The sequence below is a fragment of the Hippopotamus amphibius genome, chromosome 17 (assembly GCF_030028045.1).
Source record: "Hippopotamus amphibius kiboko isolate mHipAmp2 chromosome 17, mHipAmp2.hap2, whole genome shotgun sequence".
NCBI classification, from domain to species: Eukaryota; Metazoa; Chordata; class Mammalia; order Artiodactyla; family Hippopotamidae; genus Hippopotamus; species Hippopotamus amphibius.
In genome coordinates this window covers 16,123,069-16,150,302 of record NC_080202.1, presented here as the reverse complement: position 1 = coordinate 16,150,302, position 27,234 = coordinate 16,123,069, and the positions used below count along the sequence as shown (strand labels likewise).

Below are 27,234 nucleotides of genomic sequence, written 5' to 3'. Positions count from 1 at the left end.
GACTAGCTTCTTAGTCACCTTGCTCTTCTCCCCATTTTGGCAGCAGCCCCTCAGGGCAAGGGGAAGCTGATATCATAATTATTGGCTCAGCCAGCAGCTGCCTCCCCTCACCTGATGTCAGCCCAGACCCAGGACGGCCGAGCTGACGGACGGACAGACAGACGGAGCTCCTGGCTCCCTGGCCCCCGGCCCCCACGCTGACCTGCTTCACGGAGCAGGTAGGAGGAGACCCGACCCAAGTCAGCCGTGGAGGCCAGCAGGGCTGGGCCAGGGAATGGGGAGGGGGGTTGCCTTTTTAATGGGTCCCAGGAGTAACCGGGAGCACCTGGGTGCTCCCTTTCTTCTCACGGCCGCTCAAGGGAGAATTGGAAAGTGGGGTGAGTGCCTGGAGGCCAAGGAGGAGCCCCCTCTCCTTGCTCCTCCCTCTTTTCTCTGTTCCAGGTGGTCTAACTTCAATCCTTCTTGCTGTCGTGTGGTTTCTCGTTCTGGTGTTGAGGGGCTTTCGTGTGTGTGTGTGTCTCTGTGTTGGAGAGGGTGTGCTTAGCCACCCTGTGCTGGGAGAACATAAGGACTCAAATTGGAAAACTGGAGCTGGAGGACAGGGGGGCAGATTCCCAGTTTAGTGGTTTTTCCAAGGGGAGAGGGGAGAGCCCAGCTCTGGGGGCCGGGTGGTGCTAAGAGTGTGTGTTGATCAAGGAATCATGCAATATCTCCGAGCAGCCGCGGCTGGGGTCTAGAATCCTGGGTCTGTGGAGAGGCCTGGGCTGCAGGAAGGAGAGGGTGCAGCTGGTGGAGAAGCAGACAGGTGGCGAACAGGTGCTGTGGCCAGACCCTGATGCTGCGCTCAAGGCAGAATCCCCAGAGGTCTAGACCCCGGACACCAAGAGCCCTGGTGAGGAGACCTGGGATGTGCAGGGGGCTCTCAGACCCTTGACACCTGGGACTGGGGGATCTGGGGAGCAAAGGCCCTTAGGGAACCGGGCAGAGCAGCAAGAAGACCCCTCAGGCGCCCACGGCTTTTCCCCACCTCCTATCTGATCAGGTAAGGTTCTGGCATTCCCCGTGGAGTCCCCAGGCCCTCCCTAAAGGTCCGAAGAAGCACGTTAGATTAGGAATAGACTCGAATAAGTGGGCGTGTTTGCCTCTTGTCTCTGCACCTACAGGTGTGGGAAGATATGTTTACCTGTGCGTGGCGGCCAGTCGCAGCTGGTCAGCGGGAAAGGACCTGGGTAGAGAGGGCTCATCCTCTTGAGAAATCATCTCATTCATCCCCCAAGCCAGGCAGGTCTGCCCCTTCCTCACTTTCCTAATCCCGAGGGTGGAAACTTGGTCATTCCCTCACAGTCCTGAAGTCCTTCCTGGAGTCTGAAGTCTCTGGAGCTGCAGGATCCAGCTCTACCTGCCCCCATAGCATCCTCTTCTCCCTCTGATAAAACCCAGTTCCTCTGGGCTGATGGGAGAGTGAGATGGGGAGGGTGGCATTGCGCTCCCATCCTGTCCCCATCGGGCCCGGCTCATGCCCTTTTACCATTTGGGGCATTCCCTGACCTCCAGGACACAAGGGCATCCCCAACTGATGGGGGCAGCACCTCCATTCCTGATCCCCACCCCCGCTTCTCAAGATGGGCCAGGCAGGGCCAGAGTGAGGCTGGGTCCTGGGGAGGCTCGGGTCCTCAGGAGTGGAGGTGCTGTGGGGAGAGGCACATGTCCTCCCAGCTCCCCGCCCGGCCCCGCCCATGCTGCCTCTGCAGAGCTCAGCTCTGGGCTCCAGGGCCTGCCGAGGCACGCTGCATCCCCCCCCAGGCCCGGCGCCTCGCTCGCCTCCCAGGGCCAGGAACCTGTTCTCCCGGGAATGCCAGGGAGTTCTCAGAGGACTTTATTTCCCAGGGGCTCAGGGAGCCCCAGAATTCTTTTGATTCTGCTCCTGGGAAGACAAGAGAAAGATTAGGGGGTTGGGGCACCCTCCCTGCTCCCCATCTTTGTCTCAGCCACACACTGACCCCATGTGGCCCCCAACCAACAGCTGTGCCTTCATTCATTGTGAGATGGGAGAAGGCTTGGGACAGTTGAAGACAAAGGGGAAAGCCCACCGGTGACACTTGCCTTCTGGGAAGCTGTCTTACGTTCCCACCTTGGTCTCAGGGAAAGCCTTCCTTTAGCCCCCATGGAGAGTTCCATCTGCCCTCTAAGAAAGTACCACTTCCTGTGGGCTCTCCATCCTTCCCTGCCAGGAAGTCCTTCCTGCTGTCTAACCTCCTCCTTCCAGCTTGAGTCTTCATGGACCAGCAGAGCCCCCACTGCTTGCACAGGGCTCAGTCACCTAGCCAGAGACTGTTACTAAGTCACACCCTAATTTCTGAGGAGCTTGTGTACAGCAAGGGACAGAAATAAGGTCCCATGCCTGCTGCCCCTTTATTCGTCTCTCTGGCTCCATACTCTGATGAGAAGAGGGCTGTGGGGAGGCATTTCTCCCTGCCTCCCCTGACTCCCCTATAACAGAGAGATGCCAAGGACAGAGGTCCTGCAGATATGCCCTCCCTCTTTCTTTCCCAGTCTCAGCCTACCATCCCTGCTGAGGCCTGCTGGAGGGAGTTTTTAGCAAACTGAGATTGGCTTCTCCTGCAGGAGAGATTGCCATTAGACTTCAGAGAGATGTTTCAGCATTGTAAATTGCATTTAGCTGGACTAGGTGACCACAGGAGGTGGTTTCCTGAGTGGAGAGGCAACCATTGGTCTGTGATGGGTGTGGTTGGGCTGGCGACATGCCCAGGAGCAGGGGAATGACAAGATGACCTCTGGGAGAGTGCATCTCAGAAGCATCAATCAAAGGTCCCTGAATGATTTTGGTCTTTCCAATTTATTCCTTCCCATCCTTCACCGCTTCTTCCATCTCTGTGCCCATCTCCAACCTCCATGCCTCCCCATCCATAACCCCTCTACTCCACCTCTATCTCTTTTCACGACCCAGCTCTATCCCCATTCTCATCTCTAACCCTAATCCAGCCCTCTTCCTATCCAATCCACATCCCCAATCCCAATTTCACCTCTACCTCCACCACCCCATTCCTCTCTTCCCTTTCTCCCTCTCCTCCTCAGCCCCAACTTCATCCTCATGGCTAACCCCATCTTCCCATCCCACACCATTTCCACCTCCCTGGGATGGGTCTCTCCATACATCAGAGATCCCCTTTGGAGTTCAATGCCCGTCATTGGTGCCCCCACCAGGTCCTGGTATGTCCTCCACATTCTCCCAGTGTTCAGGACAAAATGGGTTGGATAGGATCATCCCTGGAGAAGCCCTCAGCTTCCTGACCCTATCTGGACCTTAAAGGCTGGATGCTGGCCAAATAGTAAAAATGAGTTCAGGTACAACAAGACAAGCCTGATGCCCCGATGGACCTCTCAACACTGCAGGTGTGTGGCAGGTGAGGTGGGGAGATGAAGAGACGTCCTTAGAGGGCCCCAAAGGGAGGCAGTGGCAACTTTTGGGGGGCGTGCTGGAAGCATAACCAATCCTATTAGGCATGGCCAGGCCCAAGGCAAGATGGACAGAAGCTAAAGCAAGGAAGACTGCTGGGTTGTTTAGGAATGACTGCAGTCATGAGCATCCCCGGGTCTCTACCCCGCCTGTGGCTCTTGCTTAGTCAGCTCAGATTAATGGGGCCGGGGAGAGAATTAGCTGAATCGTGATCTCTCAGGGAACTTGACTCAAGAGCCAGCTGTGAGTCACAAAGAAAAGGAAACCCATGCTCTCATGGCTACTCTGGAAGTTTCAGAGGGTGGACACCCCTCAAGACCCCCCAGGATGCAACAAACAGTTTCCCAGAGGTCTGACCTTGACCCTCCACCCCATGCTCATAGAAGGAGCATGATCAGTCTACCTCCATCCCTGCTCCCCCAGCCTGAAACTACTGCTTCTGATAAACTACGGCCAACCTGGGCACCAACACACACACACACACACACACACACACACACACACACACACACACACACACACACACACGGAATAGGGGCCTGTCTCTGAAACCGGATCACCTGGAGACAATTGGAGATTCCCAACTACACCTGCAAATTCCACAGCCATGTCCCAGACTACACCAGCCCATCAGTCTTAGAAGGCATAGGATATGCACACGGACACACACACACACACACACACACACACACACACATATCACTGTAATCAGAAAACCCCAAATTCAGACCCTCCACTTAGCAGAGGCAGAGTGACTGCAGCAGTGTTCACCATCAGAGGTGTCCCCAGCTCCCTCTGGGAGGAGTTCCTGGAGCCCACATTGCACCCCAAGGAGCATGTGGCTTTGGAGAAGAGGCTCAGCCTCTTGGGGCCATCTCACGATCATGTCCAATCTGCCCAAGGTGGGAAGAGTTTGGAGAGAGAGTTCTTTGGGATGACATGGCCAAGCTCAGGAGAATCTGTGTGTACATACATGCTCCAGGCAGCATTGGGAGAGGGGTGCCACCAGGATATATTTGTCTTGTACTAGATCTGTATTATGAGTAGTGCTGACCGAATTCATATCCCTAATAATAGATCGGTAGTAATGAGCAGTCCTTCTGATAATGATATGTACAGAGCATGAGGGATGGTAGGTTTCTGAGCCATCTCACGACCCCACTAAGGTGAGCAGGCAGAAAGGGGTCTGGGTCATCCCTATGGGGAGCACCCAGGAAGGGGCAAATTGTATGAAGGGACAAAGATCTCAGCCCCCATCCCTCTCCTGAAATCCTAAGGGCCCGGGACCCCAGGAGAGGAGGCAGGGGCGTCAGACAAGATGGTGTCGGTTTATCTTCCTCAGAGCATTTTGACATCCTGGTTCTCACTCGGTCCCCAGAACAGCCAGGTGAGGTATGTAGGGTAAAGAAGAGGATGCCATTTTACAAAGGAGAAAATGAGGTTAATTTCTGTGACTAGCTCACGCTGATGGCAGAGCTGGGAGAGGAGTTTCTGGGGTCCTTGGTCAGAAGAACTCCCCGTGAGGGGAAAGGAGGGCTTTGTAAGGCAACCGGGGGCTTCTGAGAGAAAACATGCCAAGCCAGGGGATGAGATGAAACAAGGCCCCAATCATCCCTTTTGGTCTCACCACTCACATCCTCAGCCGCCAATCACCGGCACAGCCAATGAACTCTGCAGCCAGTTGCTAGAGCAGCCCGCGGGAGGCTGGAGGTGGGACCAGCAGGCTCAGCCCCGAGAGACTTTGTTATAGGGGCAGGACTTCTGGGACATTGATTCACAGAACTAATGGGTGATCAGAGGTGAGCAACTTCGTCCCCCCCCCCCGCAAGCCCATTCCCCTACCCCCACTTTAGCCAGTGTGGCTGGAAGAAGCACGTTGTAAGGAAGGATAAAGGCCATATTTTATCATCTGTGAAAAATCCTCCTGTTCCTTCAGTCACTCCCCACCTCACCATCCATTCTTTGATCCCTTTCACAGCTGGGCAGACTGAGGATCAGAAGGAAATTTCTTTGGCAATCAGAGCACTGCTCCCCAGCAGCCCAGCTCTCCAGTCAGGCCCCAGGGGTTCTAGGTCACCTGGTCCACATATGAGTCCCTTGCCAGGCCTGTTCTCACCATCAGACCCAGTCATGCCTTTAAAAATTCCTGGGGAAGGTGGGGGGTGAAGGGCACCTTCTCCCTAAATTGCCCAGGTCAGGGTCTCATGCTCTTGGAATTGAGAATTTTGCCTCTCCCTCCCCCTGCTAACCTTGGAGAGCAAGATGACCTTGCTTCCGGGAGCAAGATCTGGAGGTGGGCTCACAGCCTCAGAGCTTGAACGCCAGAGTAGGCAGGAGGGAGGAAAAGACAGATCATGAATGACACCCAAGACCAAAAAATTCCTGGGGGCTGGGCGTGTTTAAGTGCAAAGTGTCTTGAAAGCGTCACCTAAGGAGTAGGGAGAACCCAGTAGAACCAATCTCTCAGACTAGGTGGCCATGGCAGAGGAGAAGAGGGGGCCTGTAGGTGTGTGTCAGAAAGAGATGGGTGGGAGTTTTGAAGGACAGCATTTTTATTTCCTTGAAACCAGCATCTCTTTTTCCCCATCTACAAAATGAGCATCCACAGGCAGTTCAAGGACACCCATTAATCTGTCCCACTGTCCATTCATTCATCTGTCTGTCCCTCTGTCCAGCTTTCCATCCAGTCATTTGTCCACCCATCAATCTGTCCTTCCATTGAGCTGTCTATTTCATCCACCCATCTAACCTTCCATTCATCCACCTACCCATCCATCCATCCATCCACCTACCCATCCATCCATCCATCCATCCATCATCCATCCATCCAAAGAGGTCAGGCCCCAATTGGTCTCCCTAGGGCTGCTGGGAAGGGCCTGTGGTCCAGTGGCATTTATGGGGCATGTGACTTGCCTGCCTGGCCTGGGGAGGCAGCCCCGCCCCAGCCCTCAGGCAAGGGGCTGGTCCAGGCATGTGGGAGTATTTATACCTCGATGGATGCTCCCAGGGAATTGCTGGGCTGAATGACTCCCCAAAGCCGTGATGGTGGCCATGGCCCAGAGCCTACTGTGAGTGCTTGGATTCAGCTCCTTTGGGGCCAGGACCGGGTGGCAGGGGCTGGGGACGGGCTGGGGAGACGGTCAGGGATGGTAGAAAGGAAGGGGTGCTAGGCAAAGGAGAATGGGAGAAGAGGAAGCTGTTGGAGTTAGACCTCTGCAGCAAGGCTGGGACCCACTCTGCAGGAGGGATGAGTCCTTTGCCATTTACTAGCCCTTGGTGAATGGCAGGAAGGATAGGGCAAGAGGATTAAGATCACAAGAGAGATTAAAGTTAGACATCTGGAAGAACTTCCAGGTCAGCCCCAGGCATGGAAGGTGGTTCAAGTGCTTTTTCAGGAAGGGCATAACATGTGATGCTTTAGGACCAGCCTACGTCCAGAGGCAGGAAAAATGACCAAAGTGGCTTCAGGAGAGCCCTGGTTTGGGGACTGGGAATGGCTCAGCTGCAGGTATCAGTGGCTTAGATTTGAGGAAAGCATCACATGGGGGACATGATGGCTCTTCATCCTTAGTTCTTCTTCCCCACTCCACTCCCTGCCCTTTTCATCTGTAGCTGCTTCTCAGAGCACTTTACTCAGATCTCAAGGCAGGGGCTGCTGACACCGAGCCAGGGTCGAGAGCCAGAGGGGACAGGATTTGGGCCTCAGGACCCCCAACCTTGATGGGAGCAGCGGAGCTAGAAACCCCAGACACCCAGTATCTTGGGTGCCCAACCTCAGGAGTGGCCTCCAGGCCCTTCCCTGCCACCCCCACTAGGTAACTACCCAACTGCTCCAGGGGACCCCTCCCAGCAGCCAGGTGGGTGGAGCCCCGGGTGGGGCCACAGGCAGCACTGGGCACGGTCCCCACCCCTTGTAAAACATGCTGCCGCGGCCAGCAACAGAAACCATTAAGGCGGAACTCTACCATCTCCACCTCTCTCCTAAAGGGCGGGTCCGAGCAGCCTGGGTGGGAGGGTGTAAAGAGAGCCCTTAGCGAGGGCCTGTAGTGTCCTCTGTGACTCAGCAGCCCACAGGAAGGACAGGGACAGACCCTCCCAAGGAAACTTCCAGTCTTGCCCCCCACCCGCCACTCTGGCTTCCAGGAGTGAGCAAGGAAGCTGAGGTGTTCCTGAGGTGGGGCTGTGTAGCGTAGTGGTTAAGCACCCTAGCTTTGAAGCCTGTGTTTGAATCCTGGGGAGCATCATTTACTAGCTGAGTGAACTTGGGCAAGTCAGATTAACCTCTTTGAGCCTCAGTTTCCTCATCTATAAAATGGGGGTGATAATACAGCACCTCCTTTCTGGTGCTGTTTTATACTAATAACTCGTCCAGCTGTTCCTGGTCCCCTTGAGGATTTCCTCAGAGAGGTTCCCTTCTGAAGGAAGAGCAGAGATGAGAGCCCAGCTAACAGCTCTGAGGACCATATACACATCCACAAGACCAGCTTCAGCATCTTTAGATGCAAATGGTCCCAGTGCATCAATTTACTTACAAAGAAACTGAGTACAGAAAGGGCAAGTGACTTCTCCAAGGTCACACAACCAGCAAACAGGGTGTCCCCTGGCCCCTACCCCACAAACGCCCCCTCTGCCTCAATCCTGGGGTACAAGGAAAAGAGTCTCTGAGGGGTAGCGAGATGTGCTGAGTAGAAGGGGCAAAAGGCCTGGCTGCTTGTGAGAAGGACACAGAGCCGAGATTTCAGGACAATGGTCGATCCTGTGGTCATGCTTTCTGGGGAATGTATTCCTTGTCAAGCTTCCTGGTCAGGTTAGAGGACCATTTCTTTCTTCCCTCTGACTCCAGGGAAGATCAAGTCTACTTCTTCCATCCCTACCCCTGCCCTCCCACTCCTCAAGGATCATGGAAGGGGGAGAAGTTCTGAAAGTAGAGGGTAGACAGAATACCTGGATACTAAAGTGATCTTTAGCTACTGTTTTGCCAGGGTTGCACCCCTGGAGTGGTTTGGGGGTGTAATTGGGGCTCTTGAGGCCTGCGACTCAGGAGGTGCGGTTTTCAGTTTTAACTATGTGACTCTGGGCATGTCACTTCTCTCTGGGCCTTAATCTTCTCCCCTGAAAAATGGGATTAATGACCTTTCTCCCCTACCAGTGCTATGCGATAAATGTTCACCAACCAGCTCTCCAAGAAAGAAAAAAAAACTAATTTGTAGCATTTGCTAATTTCCGTGGGTAAATATATGGGCCAATTTCACAAAAAGTGGATTTGGAAAGACATGGGTACAATTGACCCTAACAAGTCCATAGCAGCTGACTCTAGTACACCACGGCCTGCTACTCTCTGAGGCAAAGGGAGGATGAAATGAGATGATAGATACCCAAGTGCTTTGTAAATTACAGAGTGCTTTATAGACGTGGAGTTGTGATTAGGAAAGTCCTTACCGTCCGAGGGACCCCAGAGCACAGTCTACCATTGAGAGCCCTGGCCTAGCTCCAGCCCCAAAAGAGAGCAGGGTGTGGGTGGTGGGAGCCCACACTGAGTGGCAGGGTCACGAGTGCCATCAGGGTAGCTTCTGGGATCCGAGGAAGGAGGAGAGCTGACTGGACCTCCTGCACTGGTTTGCTGATGATATTTGCAGACACACATCCCATTGTGTCCCCTGAAACTGAAGCAGGTAGGGTAAAAGTTAGTCTTCCGTGAATGATTCCTCCTGAATGCAGATGCCAGAGCCTGGACACTGCAGTCATCAGAGAGGCTTCCTGAGGGATCCAAAGCGAAAGTCACCCCTGTTTCTTCCTAGTCTAATCCGTGGGAGTTTCTGCAGCCATTCTCCCTCAGGAGAATGGCTAAAATGATCTCTGAGGCCAGAGGGTCAAGCGGAGGGAAGTTCAGCCTCTACCAATGGGGGAGGATGATGTCAGGAAGACTGAGGTGGGAGGCAGGAAAGAGATGTTCTCTCTGCTCTCCGGTCCTCACGCCCAGAGCTCATGCTTTAGAATAACTCTGTCCCACTGTTAATTATTAATAATAGCTATCATTTATTGGTACATACTATGCATTAAGCTATTTACAAGCAATATTTCATCTAACCCTCCAGAGAGGTACGTATTATTAGTCCTGTTTTACAGATGAGCAAACTGAGGCCCGAGGAAGGAAGTTGAACAAGTCGCCCAACCAAATTCTCACTGTTACTGGGATTCAAACCCAATCCTGACTGCTGAACTAGATAATCCAACTTTAGGAGCTCCACCGGCTACTCCAGAAAAGGGTCAGGGGCCTAGGCAGCCTCATCCTTCTCCCCACAGTGAGCCCTTCCTTGTGCTGAACAGAAGCCCCCCAAATACGCCAATCAAAGCCCCTCTGCCCAGCCCCTGAGGCAAAAGAACCTTTTGAAATGCAGTTGGTGAGGGAGCTCATCTTTCCGGGGGCTGCAGTCTTAGGAAAGCCACTTAACTTCCTCCCTGGACCCCCTTTCCTCATTTGTAGAATAGCATTTTGGCTGAGGCAACCAAGGGGGTTTGTCACCAAATCAGGAGCCTTCACCTACCCAGAGGAAACCCTGCACTGAGGTCCATTCAGGGACTTCTGTATCCTCAACGCAAATCAAGAGGCGGGCCTCTGAACTCTGTATAGCCTCCCCGGTTCTAATCCCATCCCTGGGGCCTCGGAGAAGGCGAGGTGGTGGTTTGGCCAAGCCAGGATATGAAAGTCACAGCTGGGAACTGAAGCCTTTATTTAGTTAAGGCCTCTGATATGCAGGAACTCAGCCAGGGCTACAGATAACATCCCGCACGTAGGGGCTGCCGCCAGGATGGCGGGGAAACAGATGCTGCAGGGGTCCTTCTGGGATGGCTAGACCCTCTGCAGGTGGGGTGGCCCATACTGTGTCTCAGAGAGGCCTCCTCGGGTGCTTGTCTCAGAGGAGCAGAGCTGAGGTCTGAACCCCCTCAGGGCCAGGCTGAGTGAAAGCCAAGCAGGCAAGGCAGGGCTGCAAGGGCAGCTGCCACCTGGGCATGGGGTCATTAGCCGACCTCCCCAGGCCCGAAGCAGAGAGACCATCGGGGAAACTAGAGTCTGGGGTCAGGAGCCACAGCTACATCCGGCCACTGAGGCCAGATGTACGTTATATGTCCTTGAGCATTTCCTATGTGCCGGGCACCTTATACAATTAATCTTCATGATGACCCTGTGAGGTGGGTCCACAAGCCCCGTTATCAGAGGAGCAAAGGGAGACAGAATTACACAGTTTTCTCAGTCACACAGCCAGGAAGTGACACATCTGGGACTCAAACTCAGGTCGGCCCAGATTCAAAACCTTCGTTCTTAATCCCATGCTATTCTGCCTCTGGAGAGGAGAGCGACCGCCGCCCCACGTGTTACAAAGCCTGAGACCTGGGGGAGGAAGGCGCCTGGCCTTGCCTCTGCAGGGGCGGGAGAAGGCCTTGGGAAAGCAGCTCTGGACCAGGGCCAGGAGCGGCAGGCAGGCCCGAGCCATCCAGGGGCTGTCCAGGGAGCAGGGGCCAGGCCAGGCAATGATGCGGAGCCGGAGATGGGCTGCCCTGCACCTCAGGCCCCAGGCCTGCTCCACCGCGGTGTCCAGTTACGGCCAGCTCGGCGCTTCCCCCGTCACGCCACATTTAGCATTGCCGAGTGAGCGGCACCGGGACACGGAGAAGGGGCGGTGGAGACTCTTGAAGGGGCGGGAGAGCCTCCACCAGGCCCCCACCTGCACCCCAGCTCCCAGCCCCCTCCGTCACTGATCCCCTAGGGACTCTGGGCAAATGCCCTCCCTTCCTTGTCCCCACTACCCCCTTGTCAAATGAAGGAGATAGCTTATTTAGCAAAGAAGTACCATCCCCAGTCTGGGCACATGGGGCCACCGAGGCCATCCCTCCCTCCCTCCCGGAGCTCCCGGGAGAGCAGGGCTGGGGAAATGCAGTTATCCTGCTCTGCCAGACAGGGTCCCGGATAAGTGTAAACCTCATGCTTTTCTCGTAATGTGGCCCCCCACTCTGACCCCCACCAAATGAAGAAACTAAGAGGCATGTAGCCTCCAGAGTCTCACCGATCTGAGTTCAAAACTTGACTCTATCAAGGATTAGCTATGTGACTTGGGCAAGTCACTTAATGCCTCTGAGCCTCAGTTTCTCCATCTGGAAAGTGGGGTAATAATGTCCCTTCCTCACAGGATTATTCTGACAAACGAATGAGAAAATTCTCCTAATCATTTACACAGTGGCCAGCCCAGAGCAGGCCCTCAGCAAAGGGTAGCCTTTCTCAGACACTGCTTGGGCAAAGAGGAGTAAATTCAGGAGAAACTGCCCTTTGCAGGTGGTGGAGAAGGCAGGCAGAGAGCTGAGGGTAGTAACAGTAAGGGTAACAGTAATAATGATGTTATTATAATGAGAGCTGGCATTTATTGAGCACTTACTACATGCTAGGCACTGTGCTGAACTCTTCATGTGCATGATTTCATTTAATCGGGCATCCCTATGAGGGCAGCCCTCTCTCTCTCTCCCTGTTTTTGCAGATGGTTGATGCTGAAGCCTAGAGAGCTTCGCTGACACATCTTGCAAGGAAAGGCAAAGGCCGGCTTTGCGCTGAGTCCTCTTAACCACTCAGCTGTGCTGGGTACAGAGTTCTCCTGTAATTCTAGACGGTCTGAGCAGAAAGAGCCCTCCCATGTCACCTAGTACAAACCCCAAGTTTTTCGGATGGTGAGTCCAAAGCTCAGAAAGGGCAGTGGCCTGCACAAAGTCATGGGTACTTTGGAGTGTGGAGGACATAGGAGAAAACCACATATGCCACGTGTTCCACACTGGGCCGGTGGTAGCATCCCCAGTGCCCCATGCCAGGCTCATGGGGCCACCAGGCATCCAAGTCCCCTCAAGTCCACCAGCCTCTCTCTCTCTCTCTCTGTGTCTTTATACTCTGTCTCCCGTATTGTTTTCCTGCTTCCTTGTTTCTGCTGTTTCTCTCAGTTTGTCTGTTTCTCTGTCTGTCTCTGTCTGTCTGTTTCTCTCTCTCATCGGACAACTGGCTGGAGTCAGGGTCCTAGCCCAGGGATGGGGTGGGAGTGGACGTGGTGGGCTTGGGCTTGGTCAGCCCTGGACGCTGGCCCTCGCTCTCATCACAGCCGGCTTTCTTCGAGGCCAGGACTGGGTGATGGTATCACTACTCCCGCCGCAGTCTGACGTCACGCTGCCAGGCCCCACAAGACTGGAGGGCGAGACCCAAGGGGACCTCATGCAGGCACCGGGCCTCCCAGGCTCCCCTGCCCCACAGAACGTAAGTACCTGGCAGCTAGGCCCGGGCTGAGGCCAAGACCTGAGGGCTGTATGAGCAGCAGGTAGAACATCACCCCCACCCCCCAGGGACCTCCCTGCTTCTGTCTTGTCCCTTCCACCAGCAAATAAGATACCCAGTGACTCCCAGATCCAGAAGTGTTCAGATCTGGGCCTCTGCTTGTCCCTTCAGTCCAGGGCTTTCCCACGGCAGGGCTGTGCATCCATCCTATTGGGGGCGACCCAGGTTTAGAGGCAGTGTGCCTTCATCAGATTGGGGCCCCACAAGGGCAGGCTGTGTCTCCCCAGAGCTCGGTCACAGACCCTTTACCCTAGCACAGAGTAGGGTCCTGGACCAGCCTCCGCTTACAGGCTCTCTTCCCTCTGTCCACCCCAGAAGCATGCCGGCTTCAGCTGCTCATCATTTGTGCCCGATGGTCCTCCAGAGAGAGCACCCTCACTGCCCCCACACAGCCCCAGCATCGCATCACCAGGTCCCGAGCAAGTCCACTGCCCAGCCGGCCCTGGCCCGGGCCCCTTCCAGCTCTCACCCTCAGACAAGTACTCTGGCTTCGGCTTTGAGGAGGGCCCAGCAAGCAGCCCCGGGCGTTTCCTCAAGGGCAGCCACGTGCCTTTCCACCCATACAAGCGTCATTTTCATGAGGACGTCTTCCCTGAGGCCCAGACCGCCCTGGCCCTCGATGGACACTCCTTTAAGACCCCGGGGGCGCTGGAGGCCTTCGAGGAGATCCCCGTGGATGTGGGGGAGGCTGAGGCCTTCCTGCCCAGCTTCCCAGCAGAGGCCTGGTGCAACGGGCTCCCCTACCCCAGCCAGGAGCACAGCCCTCAAGTCCTGGTGAGTACCAGTGGCCAGCAGGCATCCCACCTACACCCGTCCCGGTTCCCGGCAGCCCAGAACAAGTCTTCTGAGATCAAACTCCCTTGCCATCCCTTCCCAGATCTTTTCACTCGGTCAGTGTGCAGGGAAGGAGAAAGCTCAGAGAGTTGGGGTCTCTCAGCTTCATTCTGGGCCTCCAGGTCAGCTGGGGAGGGGATGCTGACCTGGCCCAGGGTGGAGGGGGCAAGGTGGGGGGGACCAGGCAGAGGGAGGAAGCTGGAAGATTCCCAGAGGCTCCTGAGTCAGGATTCCAGTGTGCAACTTCTCTCTGTTTGTTTAAGTGTCAAGAATCCCCAGGCAGACCTACACGCCCATATGCAAATGCGACAAGAAAAACACATTCCAGAGGCCAAGAGAAAGAGTTTAGGGAGGAGCCACAGAGCACAGGGTTCTCTCCAGCATCAACAGACAGAATTGAGAGAGGACTTAAGTCTTCTCAAAGGACACTTCCGGGCCCCATTCTTTGCCCAGAGTGAGGCCTGGGTGTATTCATAGAAATACATTGAAAGACCTTGGAAGCTCATTGTATCCTTTCATAGCCATACCCACAAGCTGTGTGACCTTGGGCAAGTCACTTAACCTCTCTGAGCCTCATCAGAAAAGTATGGTTACCAGTGCCTACTTCTTAGGCTTGTTGCCTTGGGAAGAGGAAAACTAAGGGGAGCTTTGCTCCCCACTCCCGAGCCTGGGCTGTGCCTACTTCAGATCCCCACCAGCTCTCCTTACCTCTTGCTTTTAAACAGGCCCCCAGGGCTTCCTAGGTGGTGCAGTGGTTAAGAATCTGCCTGCCAATGCAGAGGTTACAGGTTCGATCCCAGCTCCAGGAAGATCCCACATGCCATGGAGCATCTAAGCCCGTGTGCCAAAAAAAAAAAAAAAAAAAAAGAATAAACAGGCTCCCAATCCATCCCCAAGCTACCCCCAACAAAAGCCTGTTTCCCAGGCTTGGAAGATACAGAAGGGGCTGGGCATCTACCAGTTGTGGCCAAGGCGGATTCTGGTTCTTTTTTTTATTATTATTATTTTTTTGGCAGCATTGGGCCTTCGTTGATATGTGCGGACTTTCTCTAATTACGGCAAGCAGGGGCTACTCCTCCTCGCAGTGTGGTGGCTTCTCTTATTGCAGAGCACGAGCTCTAGGCACACAGTCTTCAGTAGCTGTGGCACATGGACTCAGATGTTGTGGCTCACGGGCTCTAGAGTGCAGGATCAGTAGTTGTGGTGCATGGGCTTTGTTGCTCTGCAGGATGTGGGATCTTCCTGGCCCAGGGATTGAACTCATGTCCCCTGCATTAGCAGGCAGATTTTTAACAACTGCACCACCAGGGAAGTCCCTGGTTCTGGTTCTGGGGCCCTTTGACAGCTTCTCCTCAGGCCCACTGAACATGACAACAGCCCACAGTGAGGGGACCATCATATCAGATACTGCCCCCTTAATGTCCACTCAGTGCCAGTGCTTGGTCACTGTGCCAGATGCTTTCTTTCAAGCACCCTGTTTAATCCTCATGACAACCCTCTAAAGAGTTCCCACTGTCCCCATTTTGCAGATGAGCAAACTGAGGTTCCATAGAGACCAAGTAACTTGCCCAAGGTGTCTCTCAGCCTATAAGAAATGAGGCAGAGATTTAAGCCCACTTTCTTATACACACACACATACACAGGGTAGAGAAGAGCTCAGGCCCAGAGACCCACAGCAGGCTGGTCTACTCGCTGCGTGACCTTGGGCACATCACTTCCCTTCTACGGGCTCAGCCCCATCATCTGCCAAATGATAGGGTTGGACACAGTGTTCGTGGCCCTTCTAGGCCTGAGATTCTATGATTAGGGTTATCTCTGCATCAGCAACCCCAGGGCACACCCAGAAAGAGCTCACAGCTAATTTGACCCTCTGGGCCCTGATGCTGGTTCCTGAGTCCCCTGGTAACCCCAGGAAAAATGGCGCACCTGCTCGAGGCCTTGTTTACTTTCCGGTACCTAGCTGCACACTATGTCTGGCCCTCATCTGGGTAGAGCTCTATGCTAGTCCCTGGGGGCTCCGTGTGGGGCTCACAGCCCATGGGAAGCCAGGATCTGGCCACCACCACCAGCAGCTGCAGGCTCCCTGAGCTAGAGCAGAAAGGCCACGGGGCCCCAGCAGACCAGCAACTGGGCAGATTCTTCCCTGCAGAGGGCAGAGGCTCTGAGTTGGGGATGGCCAGAGCAGAGGGGACTCACTAGCTCCCTCCAGAGAGCCTGCCAGGGTTCTCTTGGGCTTTGCAGAAGGGGACGTGTTAGGCCGAGGGGAGGCCAGCTAGACCAATCTGTCTGGCCACTTCCTGTGCTCCCCTCACCGTGGCTCTCCAATGGGAATTCTAGAGCAGTGGTCCTTTAAGACCTGCTCTGAGAGGTTGGAGGCTCTGAATCAGCAAGCAGGTCCCGAGCCAGGCTTTGTCAGTGGGGTCAGGCAGTGCACACTTGGGCCATTCCAGGGAGACCACTGGTCCTACCCCAGCATCAGTGTGACCACTGACAAGTCTCCCCCACTTCCCTGGAGAGCCCAGCCTCAGCCTCTCACCTGCAGGGAGGTGGGGAGTAGGGAGCCCTGTCAGTTCCAGCCCCAGTTCCACTACTAACTTGCTGAGTTCCCTCAGGAAAATCCCAGCCCTTCTCTGTTCTCTATTTGTTCTCCAGGAATAAGCTTTGGGGGAGGCAAAGTAGGGGTTGCTTTTGTGTACGTTTCAAGACACAGAAGAGAAGAAGGAAGAAAATTAAGGTCCAGCCTGGTCATCTGCTTTTTTCCTTCCAGCAGGGGTCGGAAGTCAAGGTCAAGCCCCCAGCTCTGGAGAGTGGTCCGGGGATGTACTGTTACCAGCCCCCCTTGCAGCCTATGTACTGTCCCTCCCAGCCTCCCTTCCACCAGGTGGGTCTGGGACAGGTGGGCAGTTTTCCCCAGGGTCTCAGGATATTACGTGCCTGTGTGGTGTGTGGGTGTCTGTGTGAGTGTGTGTGTGTGCACGCACACACGCACACCTGGATGGGCAGGTAGGGGCAGCATGGCCCTGAATCTCAGGCCAGGCCACCTGGGGTGGGGAGCAAGGGTTCATGGGGAGGGAAGCAATTGCCCTTCACTTGTCTGAGACACTGGCAGTGCCCGAGAGGTCTCAGGAAAGACAGTGGGGCTGAGATTAGGGCAGGGCTGGATGTGAACCAAAAAGGGAGAGAAGAGAAGAGCCACACAAGGACTGAGCAAAGAAAAAAGGAGTAAGCGGGGGTGACACACAAGGCTGAGTGGCGCAGGGAACAATGGGCTCCCGTCTGGGTCAGCCACCATCTTGTTATGTGGCCTTGGCCTCAAACTTCCCTTTAGCCTAGACACGGTGGGATCAGGAGTGAAGTTAGGGGGCCGCCCCAGCTGGAGGCTCCAGGTCCCCATCCTCTCTGGCCCTCTCCCCCTTCTCCGCCCCAGTGCCCAGCCTCAGCTCCTCCCAGATGTACAGGATGCCAAGTAATTGCCCCACACTGGTATGGAATGGAGGTTTTTAAAAAGAGAAAGAAAAGAGCCCCAGAACAGCCAAGCAGCTCCCAGGAGTCACTGGGCAAGACAGAGCAAGTGGCTGCCCAGCACCCAACTCCATCCACCTGCAGCCTGGCACTGAGACAGGCCCTGCCAGTGGAGCAGGTTCTACTCCCAGCTCTTTGGCATTGGCCCTGATCTTGGCCAAGCCAGGGAGGCAGGCACGTGGGCAGGGGGGTGGGGGAGTGCTCAGACTGTTTGCTTTGTGGGGAGCAAGAAGGAGAAGGAGGGAAGCGGAGGGAGCACAGGCGAGATCATCCTCACTAGTGAGGAGCCTGGCTGCAGCGGCCCAGCCCTCCTGAGGTTCACGGTCTGACCCAGGGTAGGAATGTCCCTGAGGCCGCCTGGCCCCACAGGGACGGAGCCACAGCAGGGCTAAGGGGCTACCAGACGCTAGACGGCCTGGCCACACCCAGCCCTGTCTTGATGCCCCCTGATTTCCGCATCCCCTCCTCGAACAAGATGGCCGCACCCAAGGCTTCATGGAACCTACAGAGAGGTGATTCAGTCACTAAGTGTCTCTCGGGTGACCTGGAAAGAGCACTTCAGCCTGGAGCAGATGGGGGAGTCAGAGTCTCCGACCCGCTCCCCCCCCCCCCCAGCCCCATAAAACACCATCCCTGGCACCACGGCCACTCCCTTTGCGGTAAAAACCACCTCCTACCCTCGCCTGCCCACCACCATAACCAGCCCTTTCAAAGAGCCACTGAAACTCGTAAAAGGTGGCAGTGCCCAGCAAACGCCCAGGCTGGACACCCCACTTCCAGCCCAACCCCTCCAGGTGATGCCAGGGAGGCCTGGAATGCCTGCCTAGAAGGCTATAGGGGCCCGGGTGACCCCTCACACTCTCCACCCAGCTCCTGTCCTATCACCACCTGAGAGGAACATGCTGGAGGAAGGGAGCTTGGAGGCCTCTGAGATCCTGAATGCTGGAACGTGACTCTCCTCACAGGCCCTCTGATAGCCCTATACTTGGCCAGCCTCCTCAGACAGCTCTGCCTTTGGGGCCCATGACCACGGCTGGGGGAGTGCGTGAGAGAAGAATCTAGCCTCGTTCCTTCTCTGGATGTATATGAGTGGGGGCAGGGGGCCCCCTTCCTTGGGAAGACTGGTTACCATGGCAACCCCTCTGCCCCTTTGACCTCTACAGTACTCACCAGGTGGCAGCAGCTATCCTGTACCCTACCTGGGGTCCTCACACTATCCATACCAGCGGATCGCACCCCAGGCCAGCACCGATGGGCACCAGCCTCTCTTCCCAAAACCCATTTACTCCTACAGGTACGTTTCTCAGCCCTCCTGGGGTCGAAGGAAGAAGGCTAGGAGGACCCTGGGGAAACTGAGGCATGGAATCCTTGAGGTATAAGGGTAATGGCAGGGTGTGGAAGTCATACCAGGTGGACTTCCAAAGGGTGCTAGAGAGAAGATTCCAGCATGGGGGCAGGGGGATAGACTAGCTCACCTCTGACCTCTCGTCTCACCCCAGGGAGCCATGCCTGCGGCTCAACTCAGCAGGTGCTGGTGCCCTGGGATGAGCCCGCTAAGTTCTAGCTTCCTGAGGCCCAGGGACTGGGGCTGAGAATTTAGGGGGGGATGCTTCCGCCCTTCCCCCTCCCTCCCCACATACAGGAGAAACCCCACCCCAAAGCTCTGCTGGAAGTAAGTGAGGGATGAGGTCTGCAGATGCAGCTCAGTGAGGCATCATCTGCCAGATCTGGTGTGACGTATCTGGCGCTGGGGTTGTACACGCCAGGCCAGCGGCACCCAGCCCCTCAGGGAGACCTTCCATCTGAACTTTCATCCATCCAACCAACTTCGATACTCAACCTCCTGTGTGCCAGGCCCCACATGGGGTCAGGTCATCAGCCAGTGTGAGCTCAGGAAAAAGAAAAGGAACTTAAACATTATCCAGGACCACAGAGAAGAGGTTTGTGGAAGGCTGGATGATACGCAGAAAGGAGCACATGCAATCTTTGGAGTCCAGTAGGACTGGGTTCAACTCCAGGCTCTGAATTTACTAGCTCTGAAACCTCAGGCAAGTTACTTAATCTTTCTGGGCCTCTGTGTATTCATCTGTTTAAAAAAAAAAAAAAAGAGAACAGCAATATTCAGGCCTTTGGATGGATTCAGTGAGAGTATATGCTTGGCACTTTGTAGGTGCTCGAAAAACCTTAGTTCCCTCCCCTACTATCCAACATTCATGCCGTTGGCTGAGGGCTGGCTGGTAATGACAGCTTCCACTTAATGAGTGCCTTCTATGTGCTAGGCAGCATCCTTAATCCTCATGACTCTGAGGTAGCTATTACTGTCTTCACTTCAACGCTGAGGAAACTGAGGCTCAGAGAGGTTAAGGCACTCACCCAAGGTCACACAGCTAGTGAGTGGCTAAAGGCAGGATTGTAACTCAGCTCTCCCAGTCGCCACAAGACCCTGGTATATCAGTAATTCCTGACTTCAGTGGACACTTTCTCATCCCTTCTCCTCTGGACCTCATAGGGCCTTTCACCCATGAATTCTGCAGCAGGCTATTTATTCTTTCTTGACTATTCCAGTCAGGGCAGTGGGATGGGGGAGGACTCCAGGCCCACTCAGAGGTTCCAACTCTCAGACCCTTTCTCTGCCTTCAGCATCCTCATCTTCATGGCCCTTAAGAACAGTAAAACTGGGAGCCTTCCTGTCAGTGAGATCTACAATTTTATGACGGAGCACTTTCCTTACTTCAAGGTGAGCCCCAAATCCACCCCACCCCACCACCCCATGTCCTGGGCAAGCCAGGCCTCTCTGGAACCAGAGGATTCCGCTGGAAGGTGGGAGATGACTTTGAGCGAAAGCCAGGAGAGGGTGTGCCCCACACACGCTTCCCCTTGTCTCCACTTCAGAAGGACAGTTCTGTGTGGGGAACAGAGAGCTCAAGCCATTCACCAAAGGTCACACAGCAGGCTGCAGTCAGACCTCATGCTGGTGGAAGGTAGACATGGCAATTCTGATAGGCTTCGAGGAGCATCCACCTACCCCAAATGGGGAGAGAGAGCTTGGGGGAAAATGAGAAGCTGTTCCCACCGCTGCCCCAGGATGCTGTAGGACCAGAGGAATTTGGGTAGGAGCTGGCCAGCCAAGGTGACACAGGATGCTGGGACTACAGAACTCATTACCTTCCTGGGAGATTAGGATCTGCCTCTGTGGGTGGCAGGCTCAGCTGCAGTTCTGCCAGAAAGCGGGGTGTGGGCTTCACGGTCTTAGAGTATCCTAGGGAACTGGCTGGTTCACCTGACCTTCCCATGGACAGGATCTAGTTTCTGTCATCCACAGAAGGGGCCTCTGAGGCTCTATCAGACTCCCTCCCTCGAGGCAGGACAGACGGCCTTCTCTCCATTTGCTCGAGGCCAAACAGCAAGAGGGGTCACTTGCTGGCTCCAGTTCTCTAGCTTCCCACACCACCCGCCCCCCTTGTCTGCGTGCTCCCCAGGCCCTCCAACAAAAAACCCTTCTCCTGGGGTGGGTGCAGGGGAGGTCAGAGCTCGTGTGTGAGGCGTGCATTCTCCAAGGCCTGCACCCTGGTGGTTAGGGTCTCACCTGCTACCCAGGCAGAGGGCAGGAGCTGAGGCCCAGGTATCCAGAACTCAGCTCCTCCTCCCAGTGAATGATTTCTGGCCCCGCCGTCTTCCCAATTGTGCCGCCTGGGAATAATTTGAGGCTGATATTCAAATAAGCTTGTACTTGCTGAGCCGCCACCAGATGAGGAGTAGGCGAGATGGCCAGAGTTCTGGACAAGAATGAAAAGGTATGGTCATCCGTCAGAGGTCCTGGAAGGGAGAGGAGGAAGGAGGAGACTTGTCACTGGGATTCAAGAAGCATCAAAGCCAGTATCCAGGGCTGCCCCTCTACTCCAGCAGGTCAGGGGACCAAAGTCTCCCTGGCCTGTAAAGTTTTTGGGGGGTCCCCTGGGCTTCAAGGAGCCAGGCCAAAGAGAGGGAAGTGAGGGCCTTGCCCCATTCCTGGCGGCCTTTCCTCCCTGCCAACTCCCAGCCTGGCCCCCGGCCCCTCCCTACATCTCATCTTCCTGGCTTAATTATTTTTCCTGGGAGCTGTGTAATCCCTATTTTATGGGGCTGAGTAGTGAAGAGGTCTAACTGCTTTTTTTTTTTTTTTTTTCGGTTCTAGTTGTTGTTCTTAGCCAGTTGCATCACTCCCTCACTCCTGAGTTTACATTCGACTTCAGAGAGAAAGCATCTGTAAGGATGGAACAGGCCCCAGATGGTGAAGGCAGACCTATGGGGTGACTTGGGCAGGGCCCTTAGTTAGGGAACAGAGTTGGAATCTGGGCTCTGTCACCACCTTCTTGTGTGATCTAGGGCTAGACCCTTTCTTCTCTGGACCTCAGTTTCCCAGTCTGTGAAAAGGTCAGGTTGGACCAGTTGGCACATAATTTCCTTCCAACTCTGACAGTTCCCATCTGACCCACCTAAGGAATTAGTTCAAAGAGCTTCTGCCCTCTCTGTCTCTCACTCCCTAGTCGAAGGTCATTTTTCTGGGCAAGGACAGAGTGGACCCTGGGGTGGGCAGCACGCAGGCCCAAGGCAGCTGAGATGGGCGTCCTGAAGCCCCGTGAGTCAGGGATGCAGGATCGGGGATGTTCCAGCCGCTGGACATAATTGCTAGTGCTGACCATTCCTCTTCCAAACAGGAAGTGACTGGGGTGGGGGCTGCCCTGGCATCCCAAAGTCACAGATTTACGGGGCCATAAAAGGGCCCAGTGCCCATTAACTCTGCCCACCGGGCGACACAGCCCTGACTCCTAGTAGGAACTGTCGTGGGAGTAGAAGGTGAATCCCTAGCTGGCTGGTCTGGTGGCTCAAGAATCCTCACTCCCAACCCTGGGAGCCTTGGGGATCATCTCAACCAGCCCCCTGAGCCAGGCCAATGGCCCCTGAGAAAGGCTCCAGCAGCTCCTGCCAGCAACTTGCAGCGACACCGGCATCAGGGCCCGGTTCTGCTGGACGTGATTCAGCCTGACTGCTCCCTGGGGCAACGGAGCTGGGGAGGAGGGAGTGGCCACCCCTCATTAGGCAGAAACTGTGAGCTGGAAGAGAGAGGGTCCAGGGGGTGAGGGCGGAGGGACCTCACCAGCCAGAACGGGCGCTCTGCCCACAGTCACCCCTGCTGGGCCCAGGACTGTCACAGAGCCTGGGACAGAGCTGGAGGTGGGGGGACGGGGGGTGTCCACCAGCACCCCTGCCACCGCCTCTCACCAAACTGAGTCAGCCTAATGGTTTTTACAACCCTCCCTGGGCACAATTAGTGCACTGGCGGCATGACCAGGCCTCCCAGTGGGTGTTTATTCTGTTGGCAAGAGCACCACCCGCCTGAGGGCTGGCCTCCCCACCAGGGCACGCCCCCCAGGCACACGCATGTGAACACTCACACCCACACATGCATACAATCATGGATGCCCACACGCACCCCCAGAGAGACTTTCTCACACACACTCCTCTTCAGGGACACACACGTCCTCACACTCAGAGGAGTTCCCAGACCCACGCCCCAGAGACCAGCTCACAGCAGGGAGAGCTCAGCACAGTGAGCCCCTCTCCACAGAGGGGTCCAAGCACAGGCCTGAAGACCCAGTGGGGAGGGGTCCGACCCCAGGTGGGGGAGGCGTGGGGCCCTCTGTAGCACCCGCCAGCCCTCCCTTTAGGAACCACCTCGATGTTCCTCTGAAGGGCACGAGGGTAGGATGAAGGCAGACTTTCGCAGGAGAGAATAATTATGATCAAGCTTCTTGCCCACCCCTGCCCCACTACTGAAGGGTACCAAGCGTGGGCTGGGTGCTGAGGAGGACGACAAGCCCCAGAGTGGGTGGCGGGTCTGTGCCGACAGCAAAGGAGTTCTCTGGCACCCTGACCCCCACCTGAATTCTCATCTTGCTCCGCTCCGGCAGACGGCACCTGACGGCTGGAAGAATTCTGTCCGCCACAACCTGTCTCTTAACAAGTGCTTCGAGAAGGTAGAGAACAAATCAGGAAGTTCCTCTCGCAAGGGCTGCCTGTGGGCCCTCAACCCAGCCAAGATCGACAAGATGCAGGAGGAACTGCAGAAGTGGAAGAGGAAAGACCCCATTGCTGTGCGCAAAAGCATGGCCAAGCCAGGTGAGGCTGACAGCCATGCAGGGAGGGGACCCGTGAGCCAAAAAAATAAGAGTGAGGGAGGCAAGAAAAGGTGAGCAAGGAGACCCTCGGTGCGGTTCCACAGCTGGGAGCGTTCATGGGGAAAGGGAGGTCTCATGGTCTCCCTCTCTCTTGGGCCTTTTCAGAAGAGCTGGACAGCCTCATTGGAGACAAGAGGGAGAAGCTGGGCTCCCCACTGCTCGGCTGCCCACCCCCTGGGCTGGCAGGCTCAGGCCCCATCCGGCCCCTGGCACCTCCAGCCGGGCTCTCCCAGCCGCTGCACTCAATCCACCCGGCTCCGGGACCCATTCCTGGCAAGAATCCCCTGCAGGACCTACTTGGGGGACATGCGCCCTCCTGCTATGGGCAGACGTATTCACACCTCTCACCAGGCCTGGCCCGTCCTGGACCTCCGCAGCCGTTGTTCCCGCAGCCAGATGGGCACCTTGAGCTGCGGGCCCAGCCGGGCACCCCCCAGGACTCGCCTCTGCCTGCCCACACCCCACCCAGCCACAGTGCCAAGCTGCTGGCTGAACCTTCCCCAGCCAGGACCATGCATGACACCCTGCTGCCAGACGGAGACCTTGGCACTGACCTGGATGCCATCAACCCCTCTCTCACCGACTTCGACTTCCAGGGTGAGCCGGGGAAGGGAAGGGGGAAGTGGGACAGGACTGGAGAGGGACATCTGGCAGTGTGGCCCGGCCCGTCTAAGTCTCCAGGCTGCAGCCTGCTGACTGCCGGGTTTCAGGTCAACTGGAGCAGAGATGGCCCCAGCTGGGGAGGGGGTGGCGGTGGTTAAGGGTCAAAGAGGAATGTCCTTGCCCCCATCTCCCTCCTCCTGGTGCCCTTGTACAGTTTCCAGCTGACCTATCACCAAACCACTCTCAGGTCTGGGTAGGCTGGAAAGGGCTGGATGTTGCATTCCATACTTGATTGTGAGCGACCAATAGTCTGAACATTCCCAGAAGCAATTGCATTTTCTGAGTTCATCTTCTAATGCAGAAGAAGAAGGAGACAGATCTCCCCCACCCACCCCCACCCCCCAGAAGAATGGAAGCCCTCAGAGCTAGGCAGGTCCCAGGGAGAGGTTCTATCTCTTCCATTCTATCTTACCTGCTCCATCTCTGTGTGTGGCCAACCCCACCCATTCCCATCTAATCTCCAGTGCACCCCCAGGGCCTGGTACTGGCCACAGGGGGTTTGAAGGAGGGTGCTGACCCAGGCCTCAGACCCTCTGTGTACACTGGGGTAGGGGACATCCACAAGCGGGTTGGGGGTGGGGGGGGGGTGCAGCTGACCCTCAGAGGTCTCCCAGTCTGATGGGGAGAGAGCCCAGGTCTTGGGAAGCTATTGTTAGAAACAGACAACTAGAGCCTCATCCGCCTCCAGAAGTGAGGAGCAGGGCTCAACAGCCTCAGAAGAAGCTATAGACATGTGGGCTACCACAAACATTTACCTGAGCCCCTACTAACTGTCAGGCATCTTGTGAGGCACTTTACGTGTGCTCTCTAATATGGGCCTATAGGATAGGAGGGATTATTCAACCCATTTCACCAATGTACACCAAGGTTAAGTAACATCTTCAAGGTCACTTAGCTAGAAAGAAGGAGAGTTAGGATTGGAACCCAGGCAGCCAAGTTCAGTCAAGGGTTTAGTTCAGCCCTCTTCCTCCAGACCCTGCAGCCCTGATACCCAGGGAAGGAGCTCCAGGCCCTGGTCTGCCACAACACAGATCACACAACACGCAGAGAAGGATCAGGTGGCAGCACTGTTTGTACCCTAGAGTCAGTGCTTCCTGGCTTTGCTTCTGTCCCTTGGGCCCTGCAATGGAGGATGCCCAGGGAGCCGAGCCCAATCAGCTCATTGGATGCAGCAGTGCATTGTTGGAAGATCCTTGGTCTGGGCTGCAGATCCACCTTCCTTGGGAGCCTGCGCAAGAGCCAGTGTGAAGAGTTCCAGGGGCTCCCTCCCAGAATGTACAGCATCTGCATCAACCCTTCCAATAGGCAGCTCTCAAATCCTTGATTATCTACCCACCCCCATCCCCCGCCAAAAAAAAGAGCCACATAGTTCATCTGGGATATGGCTTTCAAACTCTCCTGTATGGGAGGAGGAATCAGAGAGGTTCAGCAACTGCCTGGGGTCACAGAGCTAGTGCCAAGGGTCTGTTCTCCATTCAATGTTACCCCAATGCTGCTCTCTTTAGCATGTGAGAGCGTGGGGTGGGAGGCAGAGAGGGGTCCTTGGTGCCTCCCAGTGATGCCTGTTCTCTCCCCAAATAGGAAACCTGTGGGAACAGCTGAAGGATGACAGCTTGGCCCTTGACCCCTTGGTACTGGTGACCTCATCCCCGACATCATCTTCAGTGCCGCCACCCCCACCCTCATCCCACTGCTTCCCCGCTGGGCCCTGTCTGGCAGAGACAGGCAATGGGGCAGGCGACTTGGCATCACCAGGCAATGGGGGCTCTGGGGCAGTGGGGGACCTGCATCTCACCACCCTCTACTCGGCCTTCATGGAGCTGGAGCCCGCGCCTCCCACGGCCCCTGCTGGCCCCTCTGTGTACCTCAGCCCAAGCTCCAAGCCCGTGGCCCTAGCATGAGCTATGCCGAGCAGCTGCTCCAGGCTTTGCCTGGCCTGGAAGTCCCAGCTGGCCGCCCATGTTGGGCTCACCTGAAAGGTCAAGGAAGGAACACACTCCCTGTCCCGTATGCCACTAAGCCAAATTGTTCGTTAGCAGTCAGCTGGGGGTATAGAAGTCACCACCCAGGATTCTGCCCCTCGCACACTTCTGCCACCTGGTACACCAGCTCCTCGCTCAGGGCCCCTGCAGAGCAAGTGTCTGGGCAAGAAGAAAATGCATTCGCCCTAGCTTACCCTCATCCACACGTAAGCCCTCATGCACATGTGGACAGGCATGCATGCACACAGACACACACACACACACACAGAGTTATGCAGTCATACACCCACTCACATACCTTATATCCAGAGGAATTGGAACTACATCATAGAGCCTAACTTCATTCTGGGGGCAACTGAGAGCTGAGGGCTTTGGTTACCAAAAGCTCAGGGCCCCCATGCCAGGTCCAAGACCACCCTGGGACCCTATTCTGACGTCCACGTTCTCTGCAGGCCTGTTCCCCTCCAGGCATGATCTTCCCCAGGAGCCCCTTGTATTTATTCTCCCATCTTCATCCCAGCAGCCCATCAAGAAGGAGGAGACATAGAGCCTCTCCCCAAGTTGTCTGTGGGCCCCCCGCAAGGGGGCTGCTATTCAGCAGCACCCGCCCTACCAGGCTTTACCCGTCCTCAACTTAAGCTCCATCTGGCTTCCCCCAGAAGATACACAGGAGGGGCAGCGTTCACCCAGGACCAAACTGAGCCCAATTCCAACACAGAGTGTTTGGAAAAGCCCTTGCCCTTGTACACTTGAAAGTGTCCTTTTCTCCCAGCCCTGGGTACAGGAAGGGCCCCTCCAGGTCAGCACAGTCTCACTGCTGAGAAGTTCATGTAGTTTAGGTCCCAGCTTATGAATTACTTCCAACTGTCTCAGGCAGCCTGGGCATTCAGGGAAGGGAAGTCTGGTAGAGGCTGGTGGGGGAGCACCCATGCCCCCTTTCTTTGACTGTTTGGCAGGCCAGGGGTGCCCCTGCAATGAGGGGGCATGACCCAGTTTCCCTCCATGCCCTACCGGAGAGCCCAACCCCTACCAAGTGGAAGCCTCAGCCTACCCTGGGCCTGAGGGTGACAAGAACCTCCAGAGGTTGGCCCCAGGCTCAGATGAGACACAAGCAGAACCCTTGAAGGCCTGCCATTGTCCCCTGTCCTGGAACAATAAAGCAAGTGCCCTGTG

At 55.7% G+C, this 27,234-nt stretch overlaps 1 protein-coding gene across 6 annotated transcripts; it reads left to right on the top strand.

Moving 5' to 3' along the window:
* FOXN1 (forkhead box N1) lies at positions 1-27,234 on the top strand. 6 transcript variants are annotated; one of them, XM_057715213.1, is made up of 9 exons: positions 1-218; positions 12,633-12,764; positions 13,158-13,616; positions 16,444-16,557; positions 18,362-18,492; positions 19,839-19,935; positions 23,150-23,357; positions 23,522-24,013; positions 25,661-27,234. In XM_057715213.1, the coding sequence occupies exons 2-9, from the start codon at positions 12,642-12,644 to the stop codon at positions 25,978-25,980; spliced, it is 1,944 nt and encodes a 647-aa protein (XP_057571196.1). In that variant the 5' UTR covers positions 1-218; positions 12,633-12,641; the 3' UTR covers positions 25,981-27,234. The 6 variants fall into 6 exon arrangements, with proteins under 6 accessions (XP_057571196.1, XP_057571197.1, XP_057571199.1 ...); XM_057715214.1 differs by having other exon boundaries at positions 12,628-12,764; XM_057715216.1 differs by having other exon boundaries at positions 12,613-12,764; positions 13,161-13,616.

Coding starts and splice junctions, on each gene's coding strand:
- FOXN1 (XM_057715213.1), top strand. CDS start 12,642: ATGGTATCACTACTCCCGCCGCAGTCTGACGTCACGCTGCCAGGCCCC. Junction 16,558..18,361: donor CCCAGCCTCCCTTCCACCAG/GTGGGTCTGGGA, acceptor TGACCTCTACAG/TACTCACCAGGTGGCAGCAG. Junction 19,936..23,149: donor AGCACTTTCCTTACTTCAAG/GTGAGCCCCAAA, acceptor CCGCTCCGGCAG/ACGGCACCTGACGGCTGGAA.